Genomic DNA, 13105 nt, shown 5'->3' with positions numbered 1-13105 from the left:
TTATTTTTGTTTCAAAAAAGCCCTTGTTAGTATATAGAAAATCAGGCAGGGACACCTAGCAAGCTTTCTAAGAAGCAGTGTTTCTGTTCGTGTAGAAGCGAGACAAGGGAATGGCCCCCAGCCTCTGCCGTTGAGTTTGGTGATGTTCAGATCTTAGTTATGTACCGGCACTTTGGCCTTGACTCCAGTACAGGTGGAACTGATTTCCTGTCCTTTACAAGTTCCTTTCAGGGGAAATACAGCTGATTTCTCAGGGCTCCTTAAGGAAATCTTACATTAAAGGTGAGATTTAACTTTGAAACTACTCAGGAACTGAGGGTTCTTCCACTGGTAGATCTCAGGTTCTGTAATAAAGGCTTCTGTGTTGAATCAGCCTCTTTTTGTCCAGCAGTCAAATGTTTTCATTTTAAATAAGAGAAAAGCTGCCTTGTTCAATGTCAGGGCAAGAAAGCAGTAAATGATTGGCAGCAGATGGCTGACTTCCAGCCTGTTCTCTAAAGAAAAGAACCAGAATATGTCATGGAGTGAAGCCAAGTCCCTGCTTTCTTTGTCATGCACGATAAAATATTTAAGCTTCATCTTCAGGGTGCTAAGAAATGATTTACTGTCTTTGTGCATGTGGAATGTGTGGAAGGCAGATGTGAGTGGTAAGGGTGCTCCCTCTGGCTCGTCCTCACACTTTTTTGTTGCTGTGCTCTGAAATCCCAATTTTTGAAAGTCATCCTTCTTCCGAAACCGCTACGTCATAGTTTTATTTTGCTGTGGTGTGCACTGTGTCTGCAAGGCTTCTCTTCGGCATTTTATCAAGAACAGGAACAATTGATTCCACAACAAAGATTGGGGAACAGGAGTGGATTCAGAGGTTTTGATTAAATAGAGGAGATTGAAGGAATTCTGTACGGCATCCCTGCCTCTCGTGTCCAAGCTGATTACGCAGATCTAGCAGCAGTGAATGCTAGCCAACACAGCAGTGGTACACAGGCACTGTCCAGCTAAGGTCTGTCTACCAAGCGTCTGGCTGCAGGTTTGCAGCACTGTCCCTCTTCTTCCCTTGAGCCTTCATCTAACCTTCTGATTTTTCTGCAGTGAAAATGCTTCTCTGGCAGCTAACAGCATGGGCTGACTTCAACAGCAGGGTTCTGGAGGAAGGCCACCATACTAAAACCCCCTCCCTTGGGCCACGCAGGCACCCCTCAGACAGCGCTCCCCACGCTTGCCATGGCCACTCGGGATTCCTGGTACTGCCTAGTTTGTCCTGCCAGAATCAGTCTGGGAAGAGGCTGTCCATGGCTCCGGAGACTCTCTGCTTTGGTGGCTGTTGCCATCTAGTGAGCATCCTTGGTCTGGCTGCCTACCACCAGGATTGTTCTCTCCTCCACCAGGATTGTTCACTGCTGTGGTAGCTGTTACAGCAGGAGAGCTGGGTCCGAAGGCAATCTGCTGTCCCTGAGTCGGTGGAGGCTGGGGGAAGGAGGGGAGGTAATGTGGGGGCAAATGAGCCAGCAAAGGACTCCGTCACCATCTTTGTTGTAGTGAGCTCTCCCGGTGAGTTGATGGTAAAGCAGCCAGAGTTTGAGGAGGGTCACTCTGATTCTCCTGCAGGTTCAGGAAGGGGCTCTCCAGGGCTGGATGTTCATCCAAGCAGGGATGAAGGGCCAAGGTTTCCTGAGCAACTTGTGGCTCTCTACTGGAGGCTGCCTATAGTAGCAGTGCCTGAGAGGACCTCACTGTGTTTGAGCCCCTCTCCTGGCATCAGATGGGTACTGCTGAGACACTGGGGTTTGCTGCATCTGCTGTTCTGTCTGCTTGGGAGAGCAGAGAAGTACTGGAGTGTGTTTCTTTGTTGTTTTAAATCCACAAGGCCAGGCAAGTTCCATCTCATCTTAACTTACTCATATTAACCTTTACTTGCTTATTTTACTCTTCTGTGCCCCTGCTACTATGGGAGTCTTTGCCCACAAAACTTTTCACATAATTTGAAGCCTGTCAGTCACAGGCTTTGCACATTAAAAACTATTTTTGTCTATTTCAAACTTTCCTGTGCTATTTCCCACCTGCAGTTTGCATGGCCATCACAGCACCACTTTCCTTTCCAGTTTCTTTCTGTCATGTGGGTGTAGGGCTCCTCAGCACCCAGCTGAGGGCAGCTCTTGGGTTTCAAGCAGATGTTTCCGCTTCCAAGTGTTCTGGACTATACCTGCTTCTGATCTATACCAGCTAACTGCAACCACTTCCAGTCTGGGCTAAAAGTAGGTGAGCTGACATAGCTTGATGCAAGGTTGGACTTGATGAGAGCTGTTGGGGACTTTGGGTGGACTTACTCTTTGGTATGGTATAGCCACGAGTACCATTTGCTCAGAGCATTTAGACGTGTGGAAGGGGCTTGTGTCATGCTGTTGGATTGCCTCTGCAGACTTTAGTTTGAAAATGTGACGCTGAGGAATGCTTTGGCTGGTTTGTTAGAGGTCTCAGATTTTCCACCTTGGGTCTCCCTTCCGGAACAAGGTCAGCCTGTGATAGGGCTGCCTTTCTAAACCCAGGAGGCTGTGTTGGCAGCAAGTGGGGGGGGGTCTAAGTGATCTTGGGTTGTAGGGTTTTTTGATTTTTTTGATTTTTTTTTTTTTTAAAAAAAAAGGAGTTCAGCAGGTGTTTGAAAACTAATCACTCTCATTTGGATGGAGATGAGGCTGTTTTCTGGCCTCCCAAGCACAGAGGCCTGCCTCTGACACAGCCAGTGCTTACAAACAGAAGGCTTTTGGGAACCAGCTGCTTGCATCTGGAGAAAGAGCACTTGTGCTAGGAAAGCTGGATCTGTCATTTATTCATTAGATTTTGTTTTTTTAAATGTGAACATAGGACAGACTATTATATGGCCCAGTATTTTGTCCTAGCCTTGCTACTGAGGCTTTGACAAAAAATCCTTAAAGTAGAGAGTTTTGTGTTGGCTCTTCCACAGAAACACAGGGACATGATGCCTGGAGGTTGTCGGGGTTTATTTGCTGCAATGCAGCTGGCTAGCCATAGATAGGCCCAAGTTCTAAGGGGGTTCCCAAGGTTTGACACTAAGTTTTGCTTATTTGTTCAGAGAGACACGATCATGAGGCTCGCTGCAGTTACCTGATACACCATTTTTTTTATGCTCACTTCTTTTAAAGTTGGTTTGCATGGGAACCAGTTTCCCTCTCCCCTCCACCCCGAGGGGATGGCACACGCTGGAGTTTGGGATAATGGCATTTTTAGCTGCAAAGTTAGGAGGGGAGGAATGGCAGCTTTTGTTCTGGGAGGAAAAACTTACCTATAGACCCTCGTACAGAGCTGTGTGATTTGTGCCTTTTTATTTGACACACTTTGCTGCGTGACTTTTCTGCAAAGCAGGGTAGAGAGCACAGGCATACAGGTTTTGCGAAAGCTGTTTGCTTCTGGAAGGAATGAGAGCGTGTGCTCTCACTGTGTTTATATGCTGGGATCCTTGTGCTATCCGGGCTACCAGCTGGGTCTTTCCTGGCAGCTCATCAAAGCGTGCCTGGCAATTATCTTGGGCTTCCCTTCTTAATCACCACAAGCAAAGTGGCAGGAAAGGGGAATAATCCAGCCACTTGCATAAAGGAATCAGTCACAGCAAAGCGCTGAGAGATGAGCTGGGGTCGTGTGTTGCTTGGCAGTGCTGCTCTGCAAGGCTTGGGGGAGGTGGATGCTGCAGCATTGTGACTTAGAGCATCCCTCCTGTGTTACAGGTATTTCCAGTGCCCTCCCAAGTTCGGCCTCTTTGCTCCCATCCACAAGGTGATCCGGATCGGCTTCCCATCGACCAGCCCTGCCAAGGCCAAGAAGAGCAAACGGATGGCCATGGGGGTGTCTGCCTTAACCCACAGCCCCAGCAGCTCCTCCATTAGCTCCGTCAGCTCCGTGGCATCGTCCGTCGGGGGCCGGCCCAGCCGCAGCGGGCTGGTAAGTGGCTCGTTCCAGCAGCTGCACTGGGCATGCAGCTTTTTTTTTTTTTTCTTTAAACAGATGCTGGGCAATTGTGACCTTTTAAAAAGTCCAAGGTGCTATGTGGAATGAGATGAACCTCAACTCCGCTGTTAAGAGCAGGTTTTGTTACAAGATCCCAGCAAAACAATGCCGTCGCTTCCTGCCCCATGTGTTTGCACTGCAGTGAGCTATTCTGTTTAACAGTTGTGCCTTCCAGCTCCTGCAGTGACTGTGTTTTGCCGTGAAGGGGTGACTCTGTCCTGGATCACATGCCTTGTGCTTTGGAAGGTGCTCAAGAAGGCAGGCATCAGAGCCAGCAGCAATATTATTAAAAGCTCTAGCTCTGACGTAGCATGTGCTGCATAGCACCTGCAGTCATCCTGGCTGGGGAAGAGGGTGCAGTATCCATTCCTGGGAGCAGATCCAGCCAGCCCTTACCAGCCTCCAATTGACATCAATCCTCCTGAGCTTGCTGTTTGGGACTGCACTAGGCTGGGCATTAATAAAATGCATTTTAAAAGGCAGATGATACAATGCATGACCTTTCCTGACCTAATTCCCACCCCATGTCCTGTCCTTTGGGAAATTATTCTTCCATTGTAGTGTGGAAGAGCTATTGAGCTTGCAAGCAATGCCCACTCTTTTTGCAGACTCATTAACACAACGTGTAGGGCCCAGAGCTGGCACTACAGCTCTGTACAGCCTAATAAATAATCAGTAGATGAGGTATATTCCAGATTTGACTGGGAACTTCAAGCTATTCTGGACTGGGCAGGACGCAACTTTACTTCTGCCTCTTTTTAACTCTATTCTCCAGCTGACAGAGACCTCCTCTCGTTATGCCCGAAAAATCTCTGGCACCACAGCTCTGCAGGAGGCGCTGAAGGAGAAGCAGCAGCACATCGAGCAGCTGCTGGCAGAACGTGACCTGGAGCGGGCTGAAGTTGCCAAAGCCACCAGCCACATCTGCGAAGTGGAGAAGGAGATTGCCATCATGAAGGCCCAACACGAGCAGGTAGGAGGTAGCGCGGCTTCATCACTGGCACTCTTAGGGAGTTTCAGATCGTGATAATGTTATCCCTGTGCTGCAGCTACCTGATTTGGAAACTGGGCTCTGAATTTCTGCCTTTTTTTGTGGAGATAGCTTAACTCACCACGCAGGAAGCTGAGGCTACTTCTCCATTCCTGCTAGTGGGATGTGCTCTCTGTCCCAAGGAAGGAGCAGAAAAATGGCTGTGCCAGACAAAGGGCCGGTAATAGTCAGTGTCTGGTGGATCAATACATCTGAATGCTGAGACGCAGGCGGAAAGCAAACTCACTCCCCTTGGCCACCCACTCTGGCCTTGGCCGTGACTGCATTGCAGTGTTTTTCAATGCTATCAGACACTGCTGAGGACACTAGCTCAGTTCTTGCATGTCACTGCTTTCCTGCCAGAGGGAAATGCTTCAATCGCATTAACAGAGTCATCAATCATAAGGAAACCAGGCTGATCGTGTTAGCACTTTGGTTTTTACACGAGGATTTAGATAGATGGTATTTTATCCACTTGAGTGTTTAAAGAAAATAGTTACAGGTTTATGCTATTCATCAACGTATGGCTCTTTAACCACTGCTCTTGCCCTAAATTCCTTGCTTGTGTTCATAAACCCAAGGCAGCTACCAGGGAGTAGGGATGACGCTGTGTATCTTGGTATGGTGGGCCACACCTGCCTGTCAGAAACTGAGGAAAAAAATGGCAAATCAACTGCAAGCTGAAGTCTTCCTTGTGTTATATATTTTCCAGTAATAAGCAGTAACAAATGAATTCATGCATTTCTGAAATGAGTCTTGCTTCATGACCAGGGCAGAACTGGATCTGGCAGCCTTGGGCCAGGTTTTCAAAACTGTTCAGGCTTGAAGTACTTAAATCTGATCAGAGCTGGATTATGCACAGTGTTCGAGGTGCTGAAACACAGATCAGATTTACAGCTGGTGGAGATTGAACAATTTTTGATACTTATACTGGGCGTTTTGGAAAATCCACCTTCTTACAATAGCAACCTCTGAAACATCATCAGAACCTTCTGTTCCCTTGTTCTGATCCTTTTATAACAACTCTGTACTTCAGACATGGTTAACTTTACACTGTTAACTGTTAACGGTTAACTGTTTCAGACATGGTTAACTGACTTGGGCTCTCTTTTCACTGCAGTACGTCACAGAGGCAGAGGGAAATCTCCAGAGGGCACGAGCTCTGGTGGATGGAATGCAAAAGGAGAAGATTGAACTGTTGAACCAGCTGGAAGAAGAGAAGAGGTAAAACAGGAGGGAATGGGTGTGGAGGAGCTGAAATCATGGGGGAGATGAAGCTTGTACCTAAGAACATCTTTCATTGGATCTAAGGAGAAAAAGTGACTGGAAGGGTCATTGGGTCATTCCCATATTTCAGATATGCTGTGTTCCCCTGTCTTGGCCACTGCAGTCTGCCTAAATGGAGGAAAAAGTGGTGCTGCTTCAAGTAACGAGTTCAGAACAAGGTTGCTGTAGTTGAACATCTGTCATGACTTATTTAGGGATGGGCGCCCAGTATGGTGACTTCTCCCATTTGCTGACAGACTGCTGCTGGTCACAAACAAACAAGGAAATATTTTCAGTTAGTGTCGTGCATTCCTGTCTTAAGGTCTTAAAGTCTTAAGGTTCTTAGAGGCCACTCAATGCCGTATCATCCTATGGGGTTGCAGTGAGCTGATTTTTTTGTGATGTGAGCAATATCGGGGTCTTTGAATGCGCTCTGCTGAACCTGCCCCCTGTTGCAAAGTAACTGAAAGGCAGGAGACAAACAGCCAGGACAGCTCATGCTTGGCACGGTGGCAGCTCTGCTTCTCTGCCAAAAGATGTTGCGTGGTTGGACCCGCTTCCCTGCCAAATGCATGTAGCGCTTCAGACAAAAAGCATTATCAGCTTCCATTCCTGATTACGACTCTAAGCTGCTGACACTCCTGTGAGGACCTTGGTAAATATTTGACAGGCTGCTTGCATGTCCAAGGGCATTTGACAATGCCAATGTTGCACTGACAATACAGTGTGGGCAACGGCTTTATAGACCACTGCTAGCTGAAGACCAGGTAGCTGTGGTCTCCTGCTGGGCAGTGGAGTTATTGAGGGTTTCCAGCCTTCTTCTCTGTTTTTTGGTTCCTGACACAGAGCAGAGAGAAGCAGCATTATTAGCCTGAAGGAATGGAGGGTTCTGGTAACGCCAATAATTTTGGAGTTTGGTACTGTAACCAGACTGAGCCGTGTCACTGTGTAAACTGAAATTACTCAGTAAAGAGGGGACTTGGGTATCAACAAGGAGCAAAGCCTTGCCTTCGGGTGTTCTGGGTTAGCGATGAATTATAAAATAACAATACTGAATAATAAAGAGAACTCTGCAGGCTGGGCAATCCCAGATCCCCACACTTTCTCTACAGTCTGGCTTTGCTGAAGACCGTTTCTTTCCCCATCTATTTGTTGATGTGATTGGAGACCCTCCTCCTGAGGAAGGCAAGTCACACCGCAGTGTGGCCTTGCTGTTGTGTGATTCTCTGCCTCCCCACATCCCAGAGGCCCCATCTATGTATGTATGATGATGCATACGTTTCCTTTTTGTATAAGAGTGAAGATCTGCTTGTCATTTTTGGAGGCCAATTGCTCCATATATATAATTGAACTCTCCGGTGGGAATGGAAAAACATTTCTGTGTGTTAAGTAACTGGGGAAAAAAACCTGAAAATGGTGTTGGTTTCAGTTGAACGACGCTCCCTGAAGATGAATTGTTCTTTCGTGCACGAGTCTCCCTGTTCCCTGGGTAGGCAGCTCACTTTCCCAGCTCCAGGAGGCCCTTTAACCCAAGACAGCTGAGCTATTTCCTAAATATCAACAGATGCCTCCTCTAATTAGAGGAGGTTTAGACAAGGAAGCTTGTTTATGAAGTTAGATATGTACACCCACAGCTATTTTTATCTGTAACTGAATCAGAGTCCTTACATCTGGCTACCAGTGCAACATCCTCATTATTGCCTTTTTTAATCAGTAAAGAGAACAAAGAGGGATGAGTTTAACAGGAGATTGAATTACTTTGAACAGAAAATCCAATCAAGATACAGTCTTTGCAAAAGACTCTGAGGCGCTTTTGAGTTTGTGCATGGGGTTTTATGCGTATTTATGCGTGATTGACCTGTGCAGCCTCTAAAGGTTTTCCTGCCAAGGTAACTCACCATTTCCATGCTGTGGCAACATGAAGCATTGCTCAGCCTCTGCCAAGAAGGCAGAGGCTCTGATTCCCCTGGAATATTTTGTATGGACCATTTGTGTTTGGCGCAGGAATTGCCCGGTGCTCTGCTGTGAGATAACAGGGTCTAAGTAAAACAGAGAAAACTGTTTGTGGCTTTGCTATTTTCAGGATCCTGGTGTCAATGAACAGCAGTTGTGCTTGCTGAGAAGTAGTACAGCAGGAACAGTGTGTCTGGGAGCATGTACCTTGCAAGGAGGCAAATGCTCGCTATGCGTAGGCTTGCTTCTTGTACCTTGACATTTAGCTTCTGCAGAGCTGTTTATATATTAAAGAGTGTTTGTTTTTTTCTCAGCTTTTTGTTCTGCAGGGAAGGCCCATGTGCAATGACTGCCTGTAGGTGGGATGCTAATCTGGGTGTCACTGATCACTCTTCGTCTCTCCTCTTCCCTTCTGCAGGAAAGTGGAGGACTTGCAGTTCCGCGTGGAGGAAGAATCCATAACAAAGGGGGATTTGGAGGTAAGCACCCTCACCAAAACTTGAAGTTGCATGTGTTGGCCTCACGTTAGTAATTTCTGCCACCTTTTGTTCAACTCTAAACAATACAGTTCCTTTAGTGATGGCTGCTGCAAACACTGTGGTATAAATTGAAGATGGTTCTTTGGTATGTTGCCTGATCCCTAGTAATGCTAGGAGCTGCCCAGAATTAATCTCATCCAGCCAGTCTGGCTTTGGATGTTACCATGAGTTGCCAAGCAGTGTTAAAAACTAATTATCTGAATGCATTTTAAGACATGATTTTCCACTGTAAAGTGATTTGACTGCTCAGTCACTGTCCCTGCAGTGTCCCGTTAGAGGTTAATGGGCACATGGCAGGTGAGAGATGCTATTCCATTTGAGCCCAATGCCACGTATTGTATGACCTGTAGTATCCCCGTGTGGAGTCCTCTGCCCATGGGGTTTGACACTAGAATACCCTTTTGTTTGGAAAGGCTGGTGGTCTGAGCAGTGCTGCTCAAAGAGTATTGTAGCAACTGGAAGTGGTGTTAGGAGCTTGTCCTGCCTAAGCATGAGATTTTTCAGTGCAAAAAAGGAAAAGGAAATACTTCTGTAAATTGTGGGATTTCCCTTATCTTTAGCTAGATTGCTAGGTTAGTAACAACCAGAAAAATCAAAGGACCTGCATTAATCACATCAATAACAGGCCAGGAAAACATGAAAACTAGGCAGTGTGGCATGTTGCTGTGGCTTTGACCCTCTTGGTTTAAACCTCTGTTCGTTATCCAGAAGAGAAAGCAGAGTAATGTGTTTGACAGGGTTTAAATCAGCAATACACTGCTAGCAGACCCTTGCTAAAGGACAAGTGGAGTTCCTGCCTAGTCAGTGAGTACCAAATCAGGTTTCTGTTGATTCCTAAGGTCTTTAGATGATCAGTTTCCCCCAGTGCCTTAGAGAAGGTGGGATTGATCCATCAGTCCCTTTGAAATAAGTGAATTATCCCTGTATAAGCTTTAGGTGTTATAGACAAGTTGTGGAGTAATGGCAATGGAGCCAGGGTTACCTAGCAGATATGTTGTTTTGTTTTGTTTTGTTTTTTGAAGTACATGTTCTAGAGCAAGATGATACACTGCTGTGACATAAGAGCTCCTATGACTGTAGGTCCCCAACTGGGGATAGATCTGATTTTTAGTGGGGTTAGAAGGGAGCTGCTTTGCAATGAGGATGTGACCAAGCTTCTGGCAGGCTGACAAGGTTCGGTCCCAGCTTTCACACTCTTCTGCTCAGAAGAACAAATACCTTCTTAATACGAGTCATGAAGCAGCTTGGTTCTGGGGCAATCCAGAGAACTGAGGATGTTTCCCCAGGGCTCGAACACCAGAGGTGTTGTAGGAGGGTTTGGCTGTGGTTAGTGTCTACATCCTATCCTGATTTGGATGCTCAGACTGGATGAATGTCCCACTGGAGTTTAATTCTCACCTTCCTGCTTTGTTGTGGAGATGGTTGGGATTTCCAGAAACAAGTAACTCACTAAGCAGGTATCTCTGACTGGAAGGCAAGGTGGTAAGTGCTCTGTTGTGTTATGTTTCCTGGGAAATAGGTGTTCTGACATTCTTCTTGTAGTCACTACGTAGCCAGCAGCTGCCAGCACCGCTCCTCGCATCTCTAGTTAGAGATGAATTAACCACTGAAATACCAAAAGCAAAGCCCAGTGACGGTTGGCCCCCCAACTTAGGGTCTTGCAGCCCTCTTACACCAGGAGCCCTTCAGAGTACTGGGAGGTGAGTGGTCTTGCCCTAGTTTCTCACCAAAAGCTGTTTGCAGTGCCTCTGTAGAAGGCAGTTAAAGGCCAGTACCAGGCATGATGGTAAGAAAAGATCTCCTTTAGATTAGGCATCAGGCATGATGGTAAGAAAAGATTATCTTCCATTTCCTATGGAAAGCAATGGCAGAAAGTTGGGGTGGGGACAACACAACTTGTATGAAAGGCTTTTTATGGTAGAAGGCTTGTTATAGGAAACATTAATCTCATCAAGGAACTGTCTCGTGCTCATCTCCTGGAACTTATGTGGTACCTTGCACACCAGGGGGAAATCTAACTTGAGGCTGATAGCAAGAAGTAACCCTAAAATTCAAATCCAAGCTTCCTAAAAGTGCAGTGAAGCTTTGGATTTGAGAATGAGTCATATTGACTAGGAAAACCAATTTGCATAAAATATGAAATAACACAGGACTTCAATGAAAATCTTAAAGCTATATTTAAGGACTGTAAAACATGTAATCTAATTTTCTTTCCTGATTTTTCTCCTCCTCTATTCTGATACATTTTTCCAGACTTAAAAAATAGCGGGATTGGTAGATACTGAGCAAGAATACCAGGTGCAGCTGGGGTAGCTTGATTGGAAAGTTGAGTGCCAATCTCAGGAATCTTGAGAGGTTTTTTGGTAGAGTCAGAGATTAGTTTTATAATAGGCCAGCATCTTCAGGTAGCTTATACCAGACTTGCTGCCACCAGTTAAGGTAATTTCAAAAGTATACATTGCTGAAGTTTCACTTGGGAATTACGGGCAAGTGTAAGTTAGTGAAAATTCATTAGTGTTAACAGAATAATTATCCCTGTAGATAAAATCAAGCCTGGAGCTCCTCCATCTTAGGATGTGGATCTCTGAGCTGTGTAGAGTGGGAGAAGCCACTCGGTTAAAAAAAAAATAAATCTTATTTTTCTTTAATTTTTCTTTAATTAGGATGCATTCAATCAACTTCTGCATTTCTGTGATATTATTTGGGGTGTTTAATGTTTGGGTTCTTGAGACCACATCTTTTTCTTCCTTTGGGCGTCAAATAGGCCACATAAAATATGGAGTAGTCTGAATATATCTGGTAGTTGATCTTTACCTTCTGTGAATACGTGTAGAGTTAATCTTTCAACGCGTATGAAAACATGGATTTTCACAAACTTCAGTTCCCATCATCTGTAGACAACTAGCTAGTTGTTCAAAAAAATCCCTAGAACTGGTTCCAGGAGAAAGAGCAGAAAGCAATTAATTGTATGGAAAATGAGGAGTAAAAAGAAATCCAGTTCTGGTCAGGTCGGTTTGTTTTTTTATGGGGGGAGGTCCAGTTTAATTCAAAGGAATATATTGGTTTTGTAAGAGTAAAAAAAAAAAAAAGCGAAGGCTGGAGTTTGCATGCATTTTACTCGTGGATTCCCCTCTTTTATTTATGGGAAATTTTGCATGATATTACCGTGGTCACTTTGGATTCCTGAAGCTTGCCACCAACTGCCACTATTTGGTGCTTCTGCTTTAAAGGGGAAGAGTCCTGAAGCACCGCACTGAGTCAGTGCTCTGGGATTTGGGCAGGCTATATGAACTTGTGTGCGTAGCTCACTCATCTGTGTTTGGTTGGTTTTTAAGTTGTCTTTTGTACAAGGCTGTTGGTTTTTGTTTAAAATCACTTTGAAATTCATAGCAGTCCTCTTCAAACCTGAAGCAGTGATTTATGTAGCAGTGCAGTATCTTAATTTGTAATTTACTTCCAGTGCAGTGTACCTGCGGCTTTAGCAACCTGCTGTGTACGGTATGACCTGCTTTTTGTCCACCTCGTGCAGGGTTCGAGCTGTCTTCAGAGCAAAAAGAGGAGGGGAGCTTGCAAGCCTTTTCAGTCTGCCTTGTGATTTTTCTCGAGGAGAATGGAGAACCATTGCAAGGTCTTTGCAGGAGAATCATTGCAAGGCCTTTGCATTCTCTTATGTGGTGCAAGGGCCTTGTACTGGTGATCCTCAGCGGTGGGAGCTTTGCTTTTTAGGAAGTATCTTCGGTACAGCATTGATGCAGGAAAACAGTGAAGCAGCTTCTTAATGCAGAGGGATGCTTTCCCTGCACAGATCCCACTTTCTTGTGAATAGCCTCTGAGTACCATGTAAAATCCCGTGGTGATCGCTTTGGTTGGATTTCTCCTGCTTGTTTGGATCTTTATTCTCCTCCTGTTGTGAACTGCCTTTCCTTGTCCTGTACACTGAAGATGATGTTGCAGCCTTCTCTCTCCTCTCCTCTCTCTCCCCTCCCTCCCCTTTCCTATCTCCCCTGTTCTTCTTTTTTCCCCATGTGTGACCAGACTCAGACGCAGTTGGAGCATGCCCGAATACGGGAGCTCGAGCAGAGCCTGCTGTTTGAGAAGGCACAGGCTGAAAAACTCCTCAGAGAATTAGAGGACACCAGGGTAATCCGCCCCCACTCGCCCTGCCTGCAGAGCAGCGTGCTTCTTTCCCCGTGCTGATGCTCATGATGCCTTGCTTTGGGTTTCTTTTTTGGTTTGTGTTGTTGATTGGTTTTGGCTTGAATTTAGGCTTCCCTGGTTTTTGTTTGGTTTGATTTTTATTTGC

The 13105-nt window shown here is 45.7% G+C and overlaps 1 protein-coding gene across 3 annotated transcripts in view; it reads left to right on the top strand.

The window, feature by feature from the left end:
* The window catches only part of CLIP2 (CAP-Gly domain containing linker protein 2), an 81120-nt gene that overhangs the window by 49739 nt on the left and 18276 nt on the right, over positions 1 to 13105 (top strand). For 2 of the 3 annotated variants that reach the window (XM_035343394.1, XM_035343395.1), the window contains 5 exons: positions 3735 to 3948; positions 4790 to 4987; positions 6165 to 6268; positions 8682 to 8742; positions 12838 to 12942. In XM_035343394.1, the coding sequence (XP_035199285.1) occupies positions 3735 to 3948; positions 4790 to 4987; positions 6165 to 6268; positions 8682 to 8742; positions 12838 to 12942 (682 nt within the window). The remainder of the gene's footprint in view (positions 1 to 3734; positions 3949 to 4789; positions 4988 to 6164; positions 6269 to 8681; positions 8743 to 12837; positions 12943 to 13105) is intronic. The other variant, XM_035343397.1, reaches the window with a different exon arrangement.

The sequence above is a fragment of the Oxyura jamaicensis genome, chromosome 19, assembly GCF_011077185.1.
Source record: "Oxyura jamaicensis isolate SHBP4307 breed ruddy duck chromosome 19, BPBGC_Ojam_1.0, whole genome shotgun sequence".
Taxonomy (NCBI): Eukaryota; Metazoa; Chordata; class Aves; order Anseriformes; family Anatidae; genus Oxyura; species Oxyura jamaicensis.
The sequence above is the reverse complement of the archived record's forward strand: the minus strand, read 5'-3'. Positions and strand labels throughout refer to the sequence as shown.